The 15,630-nt window shown below is 46.1% G+C and overlaps 1 protein-coding gene across 1 annotated transcript in view; it reads left to right on the plus strand.

Annotated features, from left to right (window-relative positions):
* The window catches only part of 14-3-3epsilon (tyrosine 3-monooxygenase/tryptophan 5-monooxygenase activation protein epsilon), a 45,867-nt gene that overhangs the window by 25,315 nt on the left and 4,922 nt on the right, over nucleotides 1-15,630 (plus strand). Inside the window, exons 3-4 of the mRNA XM_037427143.2 lie at nucleotides 2,166-2,272; nucleotides 13,859-14,202. Coding sequence (XP_037283040.1) covers nucleotides 2,166-2,272; nucleotides 13,859-14,202 — 451 coding nt within the window. The remainder of the gene's footprint in view (nucleotides 1-2,165; nucleotides 2,273-13,858; nucleotides 14,203-15,630) is intronic.

Raw genomic sequence — 15,630 nt, forward strand, 5'->3', positions numbered from 1 at the left:
CTTGGACAACAAGTTGACCTTCGTACCGCACATCAAGTATCTAAAAACAAAATGTTTAAAAGCCATGAATGTTTTAAAAGTGTTGTCACGTACTACGTGGGGTAGTGACAGGCAATGTCTCATGAATCTGTATCGAAGCCTCATTCGCACCCGCTTAGATTATGGGGCCATTGTTTATCAGTCTGCAACACAAAGTGCTTTGAAGATGCTGGACCCCGTGCACCATTTGGGCATCCGCCTTTCTACGGGTGCTTTTCGCACCAGCCCCGTAGAAAGCCTTTATGTTGAGTCGAATGAGTGGTCGCTTCATCTGCAGAGAATTTACATGTCCTTTGTTTATTTCCTTAAGGTGAAAGCAGATAAGAAGCACCCCTCATACTCCACTATTATAGATTTGTCGAGCTCCATTCTGTTTCAAAACAGGCCTTCTATGAGGCAGCCCTTCTCAGTTCGTCTGAAAAGTCTAGCTGAGGAAACTGGAGTCTCACTTGAACATAGTTTAATGGCTCCTGTAGCATATCTGCCACCGTGGCAGTGGCAGACTATAGACTGTGATGTGTCCTTTCTTGCAGTTACAAAACATGCGCCTATTGCCCATATCCGAACATACTTCCTGGAACTTCAACACAAATACACACGTCCTGAGTTCTTTACAGATGCCTCCAAGTCTAACTCCTCTGTGTCTTACGCTGCTGTCGGCCCATCCTTTTCGGATGCTGGCCCTCTACATCCAGGCACAAGTATCTTCACAGCGGAAGCCTATGCGATACTTGTGGCGGCTAAACACATCAAGCAATTACAAATACAAAAAGCAGTAATTTATAGTGACTCCCTCAGTGTAGTAACGGCTCTGCACACTCTGAAAAAACACAAAAACCCAGTCCTTGTCTCACTTTACTCTATTTTATGCACGCTCTACACACTCAAACAACATGTTGTAGTGTGCTGGGTGCCAGGGCACCGTGAGATTCAAGGCAACGTGAGGGCGGATCAGCTCGCTGCATCCGTCCACAAAAGCACTGCCCCTACACCCATATCAATCCCGGCCGTTGATCTTAAGCCGTCTCTCAAACGAAACCTCAGAGTATACTGGCAGAGCAAGTGGGATACACACACACAAAACAAACTACACGTTATTAAGCCACACCTTGGTCATTGGCTGCCTGTATCGAAATCGCGTCATACAGAGGTAATACTAACGAGACTCAGGATAGGACACACATACACACACCTTTTGTCCGGTGGCGATCCACCATTGTGTGACAGATGTGGTGAAGTATTGACAGTCCTTCACATTTTAATTGAGTGCAAACAATTGGACACTGTAAGAAAACAACACTTTCCATTACCCTACCGACAACATATACCTTTGCACCCTGCAATGTTCGTCGGTAGGGAACCGCTTTTTAGTCACAAATCATTGTTAGCGTTTTTTAAAGAAATTCATAGTTTTCACATCATATACCCTGGCATCCCGTAGCATGACCTCTCCAGAGAGGTTTTTGCTGCGGTGGTTACACAAGAAAGCACTTGCCTCACGGCCCTTGGACGCAAGGGTGTGAACGTGTGAGGCACTTGTGCTAATGCCATACATATCCACCATCGTCTTTTATTATCACCAACTTTTGTCATCTATTCACACCGCACACACCTTTCACGACATGGTCATGATTTTATTACTTGTATGTTTTTACCCGCCTTACCGCGAGGAATTTTATGGCCCTTATACAGCCGCTTATCACAATCATTGTCCATGTTTTTAGTAAGATGAACTGGCGCTCTTTGGCCGTGAAATGGCCCTTGCGCCATAAAACATCAAACATCATCATCAAAATAGGTCAAGCTTCGGAGCTGTGCATTCTCGGTAACTCGCTGTCAGTTATGGTGGTTGGTGTCTTTTCTTTTATCTTTTCAAGTTTGCGTATCCTCGGAAAGCGTGTAATCTTACGAGCCTTCCGCGACACTTCCTTTGCATTACGAGCTTTGAATTTGTTGGCCGTAGCGAAATGAGTGAATTGGGTTTGCGTGGCGTGGATAAAATGTAAAGCCAGGTGCAGTGCTGTGATGTGTGTGCTTCTTTCAAAGTTTACAAAACGGTGCTTTGCGGTGCTACAGTTTACTCTTCATGTATGTGATGTACCTTGCTTTCTTTGTTCTGTGTCCAGGTTGAGACGGAGTTGAAAGAAATCTGCCAAGACATTTTGGATGTCTTGGACAAGCACCTTATCCCCACTGCCTCTACTGGTGAATCCAAGGTGTTCTACTACAAGATGTGAGTACAGGCCAATAAATTTTTTTTCTCTTCTTTCCCACTAAAATGGTTCTCAGCTTTTTGTGGCAGTGCATGCCAGCTGTGCACGACAACGTTGTTCAGCTGTACGTACAATAAGCACATGCACATATTACAGTATTGCTTGCTACGGTAGTAAACACTTCCTCCCTGCCCTCATGAGGCTCGGCCACTGCAAATATCTCCAGTGTGTAGATGGCAAGGCGACGATTCTGTGTGCTTGATTTGACTTGTGAACAGTGAAAGAACAGTTGAACGTAAAATAGTGGTGTGCACCATGTTTTTGGTGGAGCCAATGATGCTGTCTGCAAAAATGCTACAGGTGCCACATAGAGAATCTCAGGTCAGCTGCAATACTGCATAGATTTGTATTGTTAAATCCCGCTAATCTTTTTAGGTCACCCACTCACTGCGGGCTGGTCCTGTCGGTAACATGGGTGGGGCTATAATCCTGCCTGTGACAATATGCGATGAAGGAATGGCATTAGAACAATTTATATTAATCTGAGCTAGTATTTAACAATTTCTTTTTAATAGTAATTCTTTTAATGTTTCCTTAACGGTTGTGTGTAGAGATCTGCCTGAATTATCATTAAAATCAGTCAGCCATGAGTGATAAAGCAATAGAATGCTGTGAAATGTATTGGCCTGGGACTCAATGCAGTACACAAATTTCCAGCTGAAGTAGGGTTGTGGGGATATAGACAAAACGCAGTATACACCCTAAAATGTGCCACACAGCACGAAAAAATTTGGGGGGGGGGGGGGGGTTGCAAAGCGAGGTCGTTTTGATGTATGCATAGTTGAGTACCTGTCAAGTCTCTGGTTAACTTTGTAGAGCTCTACACTGGGGCCTATGGCCCTGCTGTGGTGGTCTAGTGGCTAAGGTACTCGGCTGCTGACCCGTAGGTCCCGGGATCGAATGCCGGCTGCGGCAGCTGCACGTCCGATGCAGGCGGAAATGCTGTAGGCCCGTATGCTCGGATTTGGGTGCACGTTAAAGAACCCCAGGTGGTCAAAATTTCCGGAGCTCCACTATGGCATCTCTCATGATCATATTGTGGTTTTGTGACGTTAAACCCCACATATAAATCATTACATCATCATCATCAGCCTGACTACGTCCACTGCAGCACAAAGGCCTTTCCCATGTTCCGCAAGTTAACCCAGTCCTGTGCTTGCTGCTGCCAATTTATACCCGCAAACTTCTTAATCTCATCTACCCACCTAACCTTCTGCATCCCCCTAACCCGCTTCCCTTCTCTGGGAATCCAGTTAGTTACCCTTAATGACCAGCGGTTATCCTGTCTACGCGCTACATGCCCAGCCCATGTCCATTTCCTCTTCTTAATTTCAACTATGATATCCTTAACCCCCGTTTGTCCCCTAATCCACTCTGCTCTCTTCTTGTCTCTTAAAGTTACACCTACCATTTCTCTTTCCATTGCTCGCTGTGTCGTCCTCAATTTAAGCTAAACCCTCTTTGTAAGTCTCCAGGTTTCTGCTCCGTAGCTAAGTACCGGCAAGATACAGCTGTTATATACCTTCCTTTTGAGGGATAGTGGCAATCTACCTGTCATTATTTGAGAGTGCTTGCCGAATGTGCTCCACCCCATTCTTACTCTTCTAGTTACTTCAATCCCTTGGTTCGGCTCTTCGGTTATTACCTGCCCTAAGTAGACATAGTCATTTACAACTTGAATTGCACTATTACCTATCTCGAAGCGCTGCTCTTTTCCGAGGTTGTTGTACATTACTTTCGTTTTCTGCAGATTAATTTTAAGACCCACCTTTCTGCTCTCTTTGTCTAACTCCTTAATCATGAGTTGCAATTCGTCCCCTGAGTTACTCAGCAATGCAATGTCATCGGCGAAGCGCAGGTTACTAAGGTACTCTCCATTAACTCTTATCCCTAACTGTTCCCATTCTAAGCTTCTGAAAACCTCCTGTAAGCACGCGGTAAATAGCATTGGCGAGATTGTGTTCCCCTGCCTTACACCCTTCTTGATTGGTATTCTGTTGCTTTCTTTATGAAGCACTATGGTAGCAGTTGATCCCCTGTAGATTTCTTCCAGAATGTTTATATATACTTCATCTACGCCCTGATTCCGCTGTGTCTGCATGACGGCTGATATTTCTACTGAATCAAACGCCTTCTCGTAATCTATGAAGGCTATGTATAGTGGTTGGTTATACTCTGAGCATTTCTCTATTACCTGATTGATAGTATGAATGTGGTCAATTGTTGAGTAGCCTGTTCGAAATCCTGCTTGTTCATTCGGTTGATTGAATTCTAACGTTTTCTTTACTCTGTTAGCAATTACCTTTGTAAATAGCTTGTATGCTTCAGAGAGCAAGCTGATCGGCCTGTAATTCTTCAAGTCCTTGTCATCTCCTTATGTATTAAGATGATGTTAGCGTTCTTCCAAGACTCTGGTATTCTTCCCGTCAGGAGAGACCTCGTAAACAGGGTGGCTAGTTTTTCTAACACAATCTCTCCTCCATCTTTCAGCAGATCTGATGTTACCTGATCCTCACCAGCAGCTTTGCCTCTTTGCATGCTCTCCAAAGCTTTTCCGTCTTCTTCTATCATTACTGGTGGGGTGTCATCTGGGTTACTGCTAGTTCTTATAGTATTAAGGTCGTGGTTGTCTCGGCTACTCTACAGATCTCTGTAAAACTCCTCTGCTATTTTAACTATCCTATCCATATTGGTAGTTATTTTGCCTTCTTTGTCCCTTAGTGCATACATCCTACTTTTGCCTATCCCAAGTTTCCTCTTCACTGCTTTGAAGCTTCCTCCGTTTTTCAGAGCGTGTTCAATTCTCTCCATGTTATACCTTCTTACATCGCATACTTTACGTCTATTAATCAACTTCGAAAGCTCTGCCAGTTCTATTTCGTCTGTTGTACTTGACACTTTCATGGTTTGACGCTTCTTAATTAGGTTCTTCGTTTCCTGGGAAAGCTTGCCAGTGTCCTGTCTAACTACCCTGCCTCCAACTTCCACTGCACACTCCGTAATGATACTCGTCAGATTATCATTCATTGTATCTACGCTAAGGTAGGTTTCCTCACTAAGAGCCGAGTACCTGTTCTGAAGCGACACTCTGAATTCCTGTACTTTCCCTCTCAGTGCTAGCTCATTGATTGGCTTCTTGCGTATCAGTTTCTGTCGTTCCTTCTTCAAGTCTAGGCGAATTCGAGACCGTACCATTCTATGGTCACTGCATCGTACCTTGCCAACCATTTCCACATCCTGCACGATGCCTGAGTGTGCACTCATTATAAAGTCTATTTCTTTCTTATTTTCGCCATTAGGGCTCCTCTATGTCCACTTGCGGTTTCCTCGTTTTCGGTAGAAGGTATTCAAAATCCGTAAATTATTGCGTTCTGCGAATTCCACTGGTAGTTCTCCTCTGGCGTTTCTAGTACCAATGCCGTAATCTCCTACTGCCTGGCCTCCAGCCTGCTTCTTCTCTACCATTGCATTAAAGTTGCCCATCACTATAGTATACTGTGTTTTTATTTATTTATTTATTTATTAATACTGTAACCCTCACTTGAGGGTCATTACAGGGAGGAATATAAACACAAAACAAAAACAATACACAATGACAAAACAGACATTACGTTTCATGTTGCCGGTAGTACAATTCTAGCAAACACTCAAACTCTTTGACATTTGCGCTAGTAACAGCGTACTCTGGAAGTCTTATCCACACTTCTATACTATACAGAAAAAAAGAATTTTTAAAGCCATTCAGACGTGCCCAAAAAGGCCTTATTGGGTGACTATGGTTCAACCGAGCTCCTCGTTTGGGTGCAGGTTGTATGTATGTGTCTTTGTTTATTTTGATTTCGCCTCTTATAATTTGAAACAGGAGTTTTAACCTTTGCTTTTCGCGGCGCACTTGCAGGGGTTCTAGCGCACATGATTTTAACAAATTTGTGACTGATTCTGTCCTCCGGTACCGCGAGCAAATGAAGCGCACTGCTAGCCTTTGAATTTTTTCTATTTTATCTCTCAGTGACTGCTGATGAGGACTCTATACAGAAGACGCATACTCCAAAATAGGGCGAACAAATGTCTTATATGAAAGTAATTTGACATCTCTAGGGGCATCTTCGAGTTTTTTCCTCAAGTAAAACAACTTCCTGTAGGCCTTTGAACACACCTCCTCAACATGAGAAGTGCCACCCCAAATCGCTGGTAATAGTCACTCCCAGGTATTTAAAGCTGTGTGTTCTGGTCAGAAGGCTATTTCCGATTTCATAATCATATGCGAGTACGGATTTTTTCTTGGTTATATGAGTGAACGTAGTCTTTGAAAAGTTAATTTCCATCCCCCACTAAGTGCACCAATTATGCAAGGCTTGCAGACAGCGATTAATTTTGATTTGGTCGTTTGCGTTAGTTACAGGAGCGTAAATTAAACAATCGTCTGCAAAAAGTTTGATTTTAACCGGGCTTTCGACAACTACGGAAATATCATTTATAAAAATTAAAAACAACAAAGGACCCAGCACAGACCCCTGTGGGACACCAGACAGTACTTTCAATGAACTAGATGTGCAATCATCTACACGTACTTTTTGTTGACGGTTCTCCAAATACGCGGCTATCCAATTTAGTATATCTGAGCTAAGTCCCAGTTGCTGAAGCTTAAAATTTAATTTGCTATGAGGAACTTTATCAAATGCTTTGGCGAAATCTACACAAATGACGTCTATTTATTGTCGACCTTGGAGAGATAAATAACCTTACAATCATTACACTGGGGCCCATTTCTACATTTTCACAGCTGTTGCATTATGTTTTTGTGAATGAAGTTTCAAGTGTCGTAAATCTTAAGCCAGCACACAATTTCAAAACAAAAACTAAAAAGGAATGCTATGGAAAAGAAAGGGAATTGTGTTGGTGCTTGCACAGCTTTCTTGTGCCATTGCAAGACCCATTATTCCAGTGGCTTGTTTTAGCGAATTCCTTCAGAGTAGTTTTCAAGCAGACCAAATTGGTAGTCGCCTAAAAGCTTGGTGCAACATTTGGCTTAGCAGCCTTGCTGGCTGTGTGTTGTGCCTTGAATTAGTATGTCTGATGAAATTAGCGTAAACATGTGTGTGTAGACATGCCAGCAGCTGTGGAGAACACCTGTTAATGTGGGTTTGCCATGTGTCGTCCTCTTTTGAAACATTTATGGAAGCTCATTCTCTAGCTCTGCTTGCCAATGAAGAGCAGTGTTGGCACTGTTTCGCTTGTCATAACTTGAAGATTTCATATATGCACGACCTCCGAAACTTGCCTGTTGTGTAGCCTGATCTCAGGGGTCATAAATTATGCGGTATTCAGTGCCACCTAATGTTGACAATGCTTCAGCACGTGTTTTTCTTGATCAGTTAATAGTCATTTTGTTGGGGCATAACGACATCCATAAGATTCGGTGGGGATTGTGATAAAATATCTCACAAAAAAGATTGCAGCTTATCTGCTTGGGGTTGTCACAGCCACATTGCCAAGTGGCTCAGGTTAGCTACTGTTGCAGGATAATGCACAGCAGCAATAGCGTGCCCACCAAACCTTAAGATTTTCCCGTAAGATGTACGAATTTCGACCTCGCTTATGATTTTACAAATCTTGTCTTGAAATTTTATGGAATAAGTAACAGTTTATTTCCGATTAAAGACAATAAAATTGGTAATACGGCGTGGCCCCTACGATTGGTTATGGCGTATTGCCTTACCTAGTCGCGGAGGCCACAAAAACGCCGTTGTGCTATATTCCGCCGCTAGGAGAAAACATTATGTACTAGTGTTATCAACGGCAGCAGCAGGAGCTGCAACATTTTGTGACTTCTGTCATCTTCTCGGGGGAAGACTACGCATCCATACTGCCTTCACGTGTCCTCAAAGCTTAAACGTTGTGGTCATTGTTTTGGTGGGCTTTGTTTCCTTGCCGGCAGTGAGGACTTCTTCGTATCTCGGGCTGCCGCGTTCGACCAACACCCTCTGGTCTGACACTGTAGGACTGCTGTGTGCGTTGCTGCTTCGCGGCATGATGGCAGGCTCGCAGCCATGACATTACTTTCAAGTGTGAATAGAGGCGAGAAGTTTGGTTTTCGTACCACATGCGCCTGTGATGTGAGCATTTCTCATGGAGGAAAGTCCGACATCAAGCTGCACATCGCCGCGAAAAAGCAGCAGGTATACTTGCAGGACGCCGACAACCAGCCAAGCTTGTCGAGCCTTGTGCGCACTGCCAGTTATTTCGGTGTTAGTAATGCAGAGTGTCTGTTCACTGCATTTTTAGTGGAACGTAACATTCCGCTGACTGTTACCGATCACGCTGGGCCACTATTCCAGAAAATGTTTGCTAAGTGTGAAGTGAGACTTTATGCCTGTTGGTGAATAAAGACGATGCCAATAATGGGGGAAATGGCTGCCTATGTGGAGACGTCCTTGATTGATGCCCTCAAACAGCAAGTGTTTTCAATTGCTGTGGATGGCTCTAACAATAGGGATATGCAGCTTTATCCCACTTCGGTGACTTACCGTATAATGCAGAATATAGGTCGAGGCGGAATATAGGTCAACCCCCTTACCTTGACCAAAAAAAAAAAAAAAAAATGCGGAATAGTTCACGGATTCACTTTAATCAGTCCTTCGAGCTGTCTGAGCTCTCCTCCAACGACGACTGCTTATCACTAGCCACCTCCCACAGCATGTCGTCCTCAGTGCCGTCGAGAGCGTTGCTGATGCAGCACTTCTTAAATGTGCGCACTATCATCTCTTGTGGGAATTGAGGCTAGCCCGCTGCCTTTGCGCGGGCTTTGCCGCTTTTTCTGCCGTTCTCATGTCTTGACATGCCTCCTCCGCTGTCTGCCGCGCTGGGAGAACGGAGTGACGTTTAACCCCCTCACCCGGTAGCAAATGTTGACAGTGGCGCCGTGCGCGGAGTCTCCTGAGAGGTTTTCGCGCCCTGCGTCAGGAGCGGGCAGATACTCTCCAGGACAGCAGGCGGTGAGCCACGCAATCTTTTCCGTCTGTTGACTCTCGGGGCTCGCCGGGCTACTCTGACGGCGCCTCGCGCCCGAGGCAAACGCTCGCCTTCTGTTTCCCCTCTGTGTACGCTCGGCTGAAGGGCGGTACGGTGTCCTAGTGCGTGGCCAAGCTATGCCGACCCGTCTCCCTCCGAAGCCAACGCGAACGCCTTTGCCCTCGCTCGAGCAACCGGGCCATAGCCCCGTGTCTCCGTGAATCACCTTTACCACGGAGACGTGCTCGTGAAACCCTGTGTAGTACTTTGTGCCCGTGGTGTGGATAAGCCCATTTGCTTTCCCGCCGTGCCTTTGCAACGGGCTGTACTGCGTTTGGTGTTGCCACAGACAATAAAGTGTTGCGACTTTGAGCAGTATTGTGTTCTCTCGCCATGGCGACGGTTAACGCGTGCCCTGCAGCTCGCTAAGACGGGACCCACGCTAGTGGCCGCCCTCCTTCGGAATGATGGTCACTACACTCTTCAGGCAGAGACCTCCATGCCTCAGAGACCCTATTAGAAACTGTCGCGAGAGGTGGGTCTGCGCAGCCGGCCTGTCGGGGTCCGCGGGTTGTCGCCAGCCACCCATTCGGTGTACAGAGCACGCACACGGTTCTTGAAAGGTAAAGACGACGTCCAGCGGTTGGAGTGTTGACGTCATCCCTCCCGAAATGACAAGATCAGTCTTTCCGTCGTGAATGCTTTCCTTCACCGATGCCGTCAAGTGCCCACGAAACGCATCCAACACGAGCATGTTCCGGTGCTGCAGGGTGCTCCGGGTCGCCGGCTCCACACTGTGCAGATCCACTCGCGCATTCATCATCATTTCATCATCACCATCAGCCTGACTACGTCCACTGCATGACAAAAGCCTCTCCCATGTTCCGCCAGTTAACCACGTCCTGTGCTTGCTGCTGCCAGTTTATACCCGCAAACTTCTTAATCTCATCTGCCCACCTAACCTTCTGTCTCCCCCTAACCTGCTTCCCTGCTCTGGGAATCCAGTTAGTTACTCTTAATGACCAGCGGTTATCCTGTCTACGCGCTACATGCCCGGCCCATGTCCATTTCCTTATTTCAACTATGATATCCTTAAACCCCGTTTGTCCCCTCATCCACTCTGCTCTCTTCTTGTCTCTTAAGGTGACACCTACCATTTTTCTTTCCATTGCTCGCTGCATCGTCCTCAATTTAAGCTGAACCCTCTTTGTAAATCTCCAGGTTTCTGCTCCGTAGCTAAGTACCGGCAAGATACAGCTGTTATATACCTTCCTCCTGAGGGATAGTGGCAATCTACCTGTCATAATTTGAGGGTATTAGGGCCTCGTTTATATACCCCTTATCGTTGACGCGGATGACGACATCCCGCGGGAAAGCCTCCTTCGGCATCGTCTTCCGCTTGAAGAGAATGAAAAGGGGCAACTTTCTACCGTCGGCCGTGCAGGAAAGCATAACAGTGAAGCACGAATGCTCGCTTCCGGTCGACAAAAGCTTCACTTCTATTGCCCCGGGCTCACAAACAGTCGTGGACGATGGCATGTCAAACCACACTGGCGTTTCGTCGGCGTTGCCGATCTGGCCTAGCATGTAGCCATGCTGCTGCCAGAGGCTGTTTACTTACAGTTGAAACTCTATCAATTTGTCCTCGTACATCTCCGGCTGCTTCTGGCAGATCGACGTGCGCCGTTGAAGGGCAATTGCCTTGTGTCGCATGAAGCGACGGACCGAATAAATGGATTCCTTGAAGCCTTTCTTTGACAGACCGGCTTCACGGGCGAGCTCGGCGTTTTTTTGACAGACTGGCTTCACGGGCGAGCTCGGCGGCTTTTGATCGAATGAGCTCCGCATTAACTGGCAGGGATCTCGCACGGTACTCATGGATGAAATCCGCCACCTTGTCCTCGAGTTTCGGGTGCACAGCTCGGCGACCGCGAAACGTCTTCCTCGCGTTAAACACCGACAGTTAAGATTTTTGGTTGCGCCAGTACCTGATGCTTTTCTCGGACACTCCAAACTGCCGTTGTGTCGCCATGTTGCCATTCGCTTCCGCGAATTTTATAACTTTTCTTTTAAACGCAGCGGTGAACTCGCGCCGCGTTCCCGTATTCATGGCTAGTCGCAGAGTAACGTCGACACTCGCTATGAACACTAAATGAACAAGAAAAGAGAAATGGCGCCGGCAGAGAACGCGGTGATGTCGATGCTGATGCCCAAAAAGCTTGTGACACTCCTTGTTGCCAGACGATCACTTGGTTTATGTCAAGGGCTAGTATACAGGTCGAGGGGTGACATTTTGACATTTTTTTTTGAAAAAATCTCGACCTATATTCCGCACTATACGGTATTTTGCGAAAGGACTAGTCAAGTAGAAAGCAGCCTTCTTTGCCGCAGGACTATTTAAGGCGAAGGGACTGGTCAAAAGATCGGGCACCTGATTTTGGACACTATGAGGACCCGCACGTTGCCAGATGAGAACTTGTTGCATTTGTTTTCGGACAGCGCAAAATTGTGGTCGGAAAAAAAAAACAGCGTGTCAACAATGTTGAGAGATGCTCAACCAGCTTTGATTGGGGTCGGTTGCTCGTGCCATCTGGTAAATTTGGCTACGCAAAAAGGAGCATCATGTCTTTCTGTCAAGTTTGAGGAAGCTTTGATTGACATTTTTTTTCTACCTTGAAAAAAGTGCGAAATGGAAGGATCTACTCAAAGATTCAGCAAATGCATGGCGTCGAGGGGTGAGGAAGATGCTGAATGATGCGCCGACCTGTTGGCTTTCGTTGGGAAAGTGTTTAAAGAGACTTCCAGACCAGTAGAAGCCACTCCTCATTGAAAAAAATTTTTTTTTGTTTTGTGAGGTGAAGTGCAATAAGCAGGACCTGTTTGTGGAGTCGTAGCAGATTTCGAAGACTTGTCAACAAATGTCAGAGCTCTGCACCTACTATTAAGTCTACTTTAGGCCTCGGATAAAAGCGCCGACACCGATGTAGTTCCACTAAAAAGAAAGTGTTCATCTTGCACCTAAAGCCAAAAAGATGAAGCTTCAGACCACAGAATCTAGACAAACCAACCTCGTGATTCGTGAAGAGAGTCAGTTTTTTTTTCTTGTCATCGGAGCTAAATAGGGTATGCTGCCTACTCTTGAAAAATGTAGTGCTGATTTTTTAGAAAACGAACTGCATTATTCAAGAACAGGCTCCCCTCCTCCCCATATTCAGTTAGCGAGGGGCATCTTGAACTGCGTACTCGAGGATCTCCTCACCAGATTTGTGCGGCCGAGTGTCCTGAAAGAGTGCGATTCATTACTTGAAGTTTGCTATGGGCTTGCAGACAACCAGAAAGCAGATGAAGACCTTGTCATTTACAGCATGACCCGTTGTGTTGTTGTGACACTGAACTCAAGTGAGAGGTTTTTTTCTGCTTTACATCTATACGTTACAGCATCTTGTGATAATATTCATTACAAGTTTCCATTAAAAGACATCAACCTCAAGATGGCTGAGGTTGCTCAAACGCATTCACTGGAGACGGCTTTATTCAGCAGTGTACATCATTTCGTCGCTGCATTCCCTGGTCTTTTGCCACAGTCAAGCGGTAAATCAAAAGAGAAAGCAATTGATGAACTTGGGGTCGAGTTTGCGAGCTTGCAAGCATATAATGTTCTAGCAGACATTTTGAATGAGCCCAGGTGCGATGTGGAATGGGCACGTTTGGGAGCTGTTCGAAGTATTGATGGCTCACTCAGGTTTCACAGAATTTCAGTGATTATGCTGGGCATTCTTTTCGTTCCCCACAGTAATGCTGAATGCGAAAGAATATTCAATACCATAAAAAATACTCAAATGGAGTTTCGTTCATCTGTGAGTGACAAACACCCTAGAGAGCGTAATGATGGTGAAAGGGCACCAGAATGGAACCTACTTTGAGCAAAGTTACACGGAGAACTTTTTCAAGCGGGTGAGGTCTGCAACAGCAGAAATAATTGCAAAAATAAATTGTTGCCTCTGAATTATTTGACTTATGGCGGCAAAACAACATTATGCTTGCCACTAAACGCAAAATCATCACAGCTACGAATCAAAATATAAGTTGTTACCCCCCTCCCTTTTGAGGATTTTACGAATTTCTCTGTTAGCAGATATGCAATAGGATTCAGCTACTGTCGTAAATCCTGCTTCTTTCTTTTTTTATTGGTGTGTAGAACACTTGGTGGAAGTAATTCCTTCACTACGTGCAAAGTTAAATTTAGGTTGTTGTGCTTGCCGCATGGAGGTAGCTTCGTGCTCAGCAATAGTGACACACAGCTTCAACTGCAAAACTAATGTAACGGAACTGGAAGGACAAAAAAAAATAAATGTTTAGTTTAACAGGAGTTTGGTTTACTGAGAGAGGAACAGGAGTGCGAAATAAAAACAGTTTTTCTGTTAGAGCCGTAGAGCTTGATTTCACAGATTTCAGGCCGCCGAGAATCGGCTGTAATGGAAAGGAACTCTGTTGAACAAGAAGCATCCTTGCAAATGAAATGGTTGTTCCTGCAGGAAGGGGGACTACCACCGCTACCTGGCCGAGTTTGCGACGGGCAACGACCGCAAGGAGGCCGCCGAGAACAGTCTGGTGGCGTACAAAGCGGCCAGCGACATTGCCATGACGGAGCTGCCACCAACGCACCCGATCCGGCTGGGCCTGGCGCTCAACTTCTCGGTCTTCTATTACGAGATCCTCAACTCCCCCGACAGGGCATGCCGGCTGGCCAAGGCAGCTTTCGACGATGCCATCGCCGAGCTGGACACCCTGAGCGAGGAGAGCTACAAGGACTCCACGCTCATTATGCAGCTGCTCAGGGATAACCTCACCCTCTGGACATCCGACATGCAGCACGACGGTGAGCGTCTTTCTTTGGGCTGCTCACTTGTCGTTAACTGGTCCCATCTTAGTGCTCCTAGTACAACATCAACTTCAAATTATCTTGGGGCACAGCGGAAAGGCGGTGTAATCTGGGATATTGTAAAACATTTTTTTACGGTAGACTTCCGAAGGGACCCAGAAAATGTGTTCAACAAGTGCTCCAGGTGTTTACGTTTTGATGTAGCTGTAGTTTTTCCTTAAGGCTGTCATATTTGCAAATAGTTTGATATGAAGTATATTTCGGTTTACTTGAGTTCAATACAGTCTAATTTGACTGTTTTGTTGATGACAACAGCTTTCTTCCGATTCCCCCAGTGCTGGAGAAGCATCTGGCACTAGATGTAAGAACAAGGCTGCTCAGAACCCTGGTGTCCAGTTTGTGGTGAGAGCCTCGCAAATGACTTTCGTTGGGTGCAACTTCAAAAGGCAGCAAGGTCTTCAACTAGAAAGTGAATGTATATAGTTGAGTACAACTAAGAAGGCAGGAGAGGCCCCACCCAGATGACCGAAGCGCAGCAGCCAATTTGCTCCGCGACTTAAGGGGGGAGGCTACCTTGTAAACTGCACTTTTTATTTTTTTAAGATACAGTAATCCCTCGTTAACTCGAAGCCATCAAATCCGGGGAAAATTTTGAGATAGGCGGTATTTCGAGTTAAGCAAAATGCCGAAAATGTTCGCCCAGGTCACTGTAAAAGAAAAGCCAGTGCTGCTAGGAAAAGCTCCACTGCACAAAACAGCTACCGTAGTAAAGGCACAAGAATTTGGAGGGGAAAAAAGTTTATTACCGAGGACCAAAAAATTGCGTGATGCTCGCCTGTTTCGCTTTAGCGTTCGGTCCGAGAAAGGCGTTCTCCAGTTGCTCAACACATCGCATGAGCTGTTGGTCGCCACCGCTGCATTCGACCTTGTTGCGGAGCAAGCACAGCATGTTACGCGTTTCTGTCGTCGTAGGCACTTCTCGAGGCTCTTCCTCATCTGCATGGTCATCTGCGTCATTCACGGCCATCTCAACGATACCGGCGTCCGACAGCATTCCGGTGACGGGGACGTCGGCCTCGTAGAGTGCATACTCCTCAAAGGCGATCTCGCCGTCTTCAGTATCGCTCACGCAGCCAGTTGCTTTGCGCACTTCATTGCACAGCTCATCACAGCCGCTGAATTCTGCGCCAATGTCTTCTTCGATCGATTCCGGAGCGCGAGAAAACCCCGCATGTGCGAAGCAGTTAGCAATCGCCAGCGGGCGTAGTTGGCGCCAGGCTTCGGCCATCAGATTGACTGCACCCAGCAGATCGATTTCATACTTTTTCCCATTGTCGTATGACATCAGAATTCGGTGCACCAGGCTTTTCCTATAATACTTGCGGGCCATCTCAATGACTCCCTGATCCATTGGCTGGAGAACGG

The sequence above is a fragment of the Rhipicephalus microplus genome, chromosome 3, assembly GCF_043290135.1.
Source record: "Rhipicephalus microplus isolate Deutch F79 chromosome 3, USDA_Rmic, whole genome shotgun sequence".
In the NCBI taxonomy this organism is placed as follows: domain Eukaryota; kingdom Metazoa; phylum Arthropoda; class Arachnida; order Ixodida; family Ixodidae; genus Rhipicephalus; species Rhipicephalus microplus.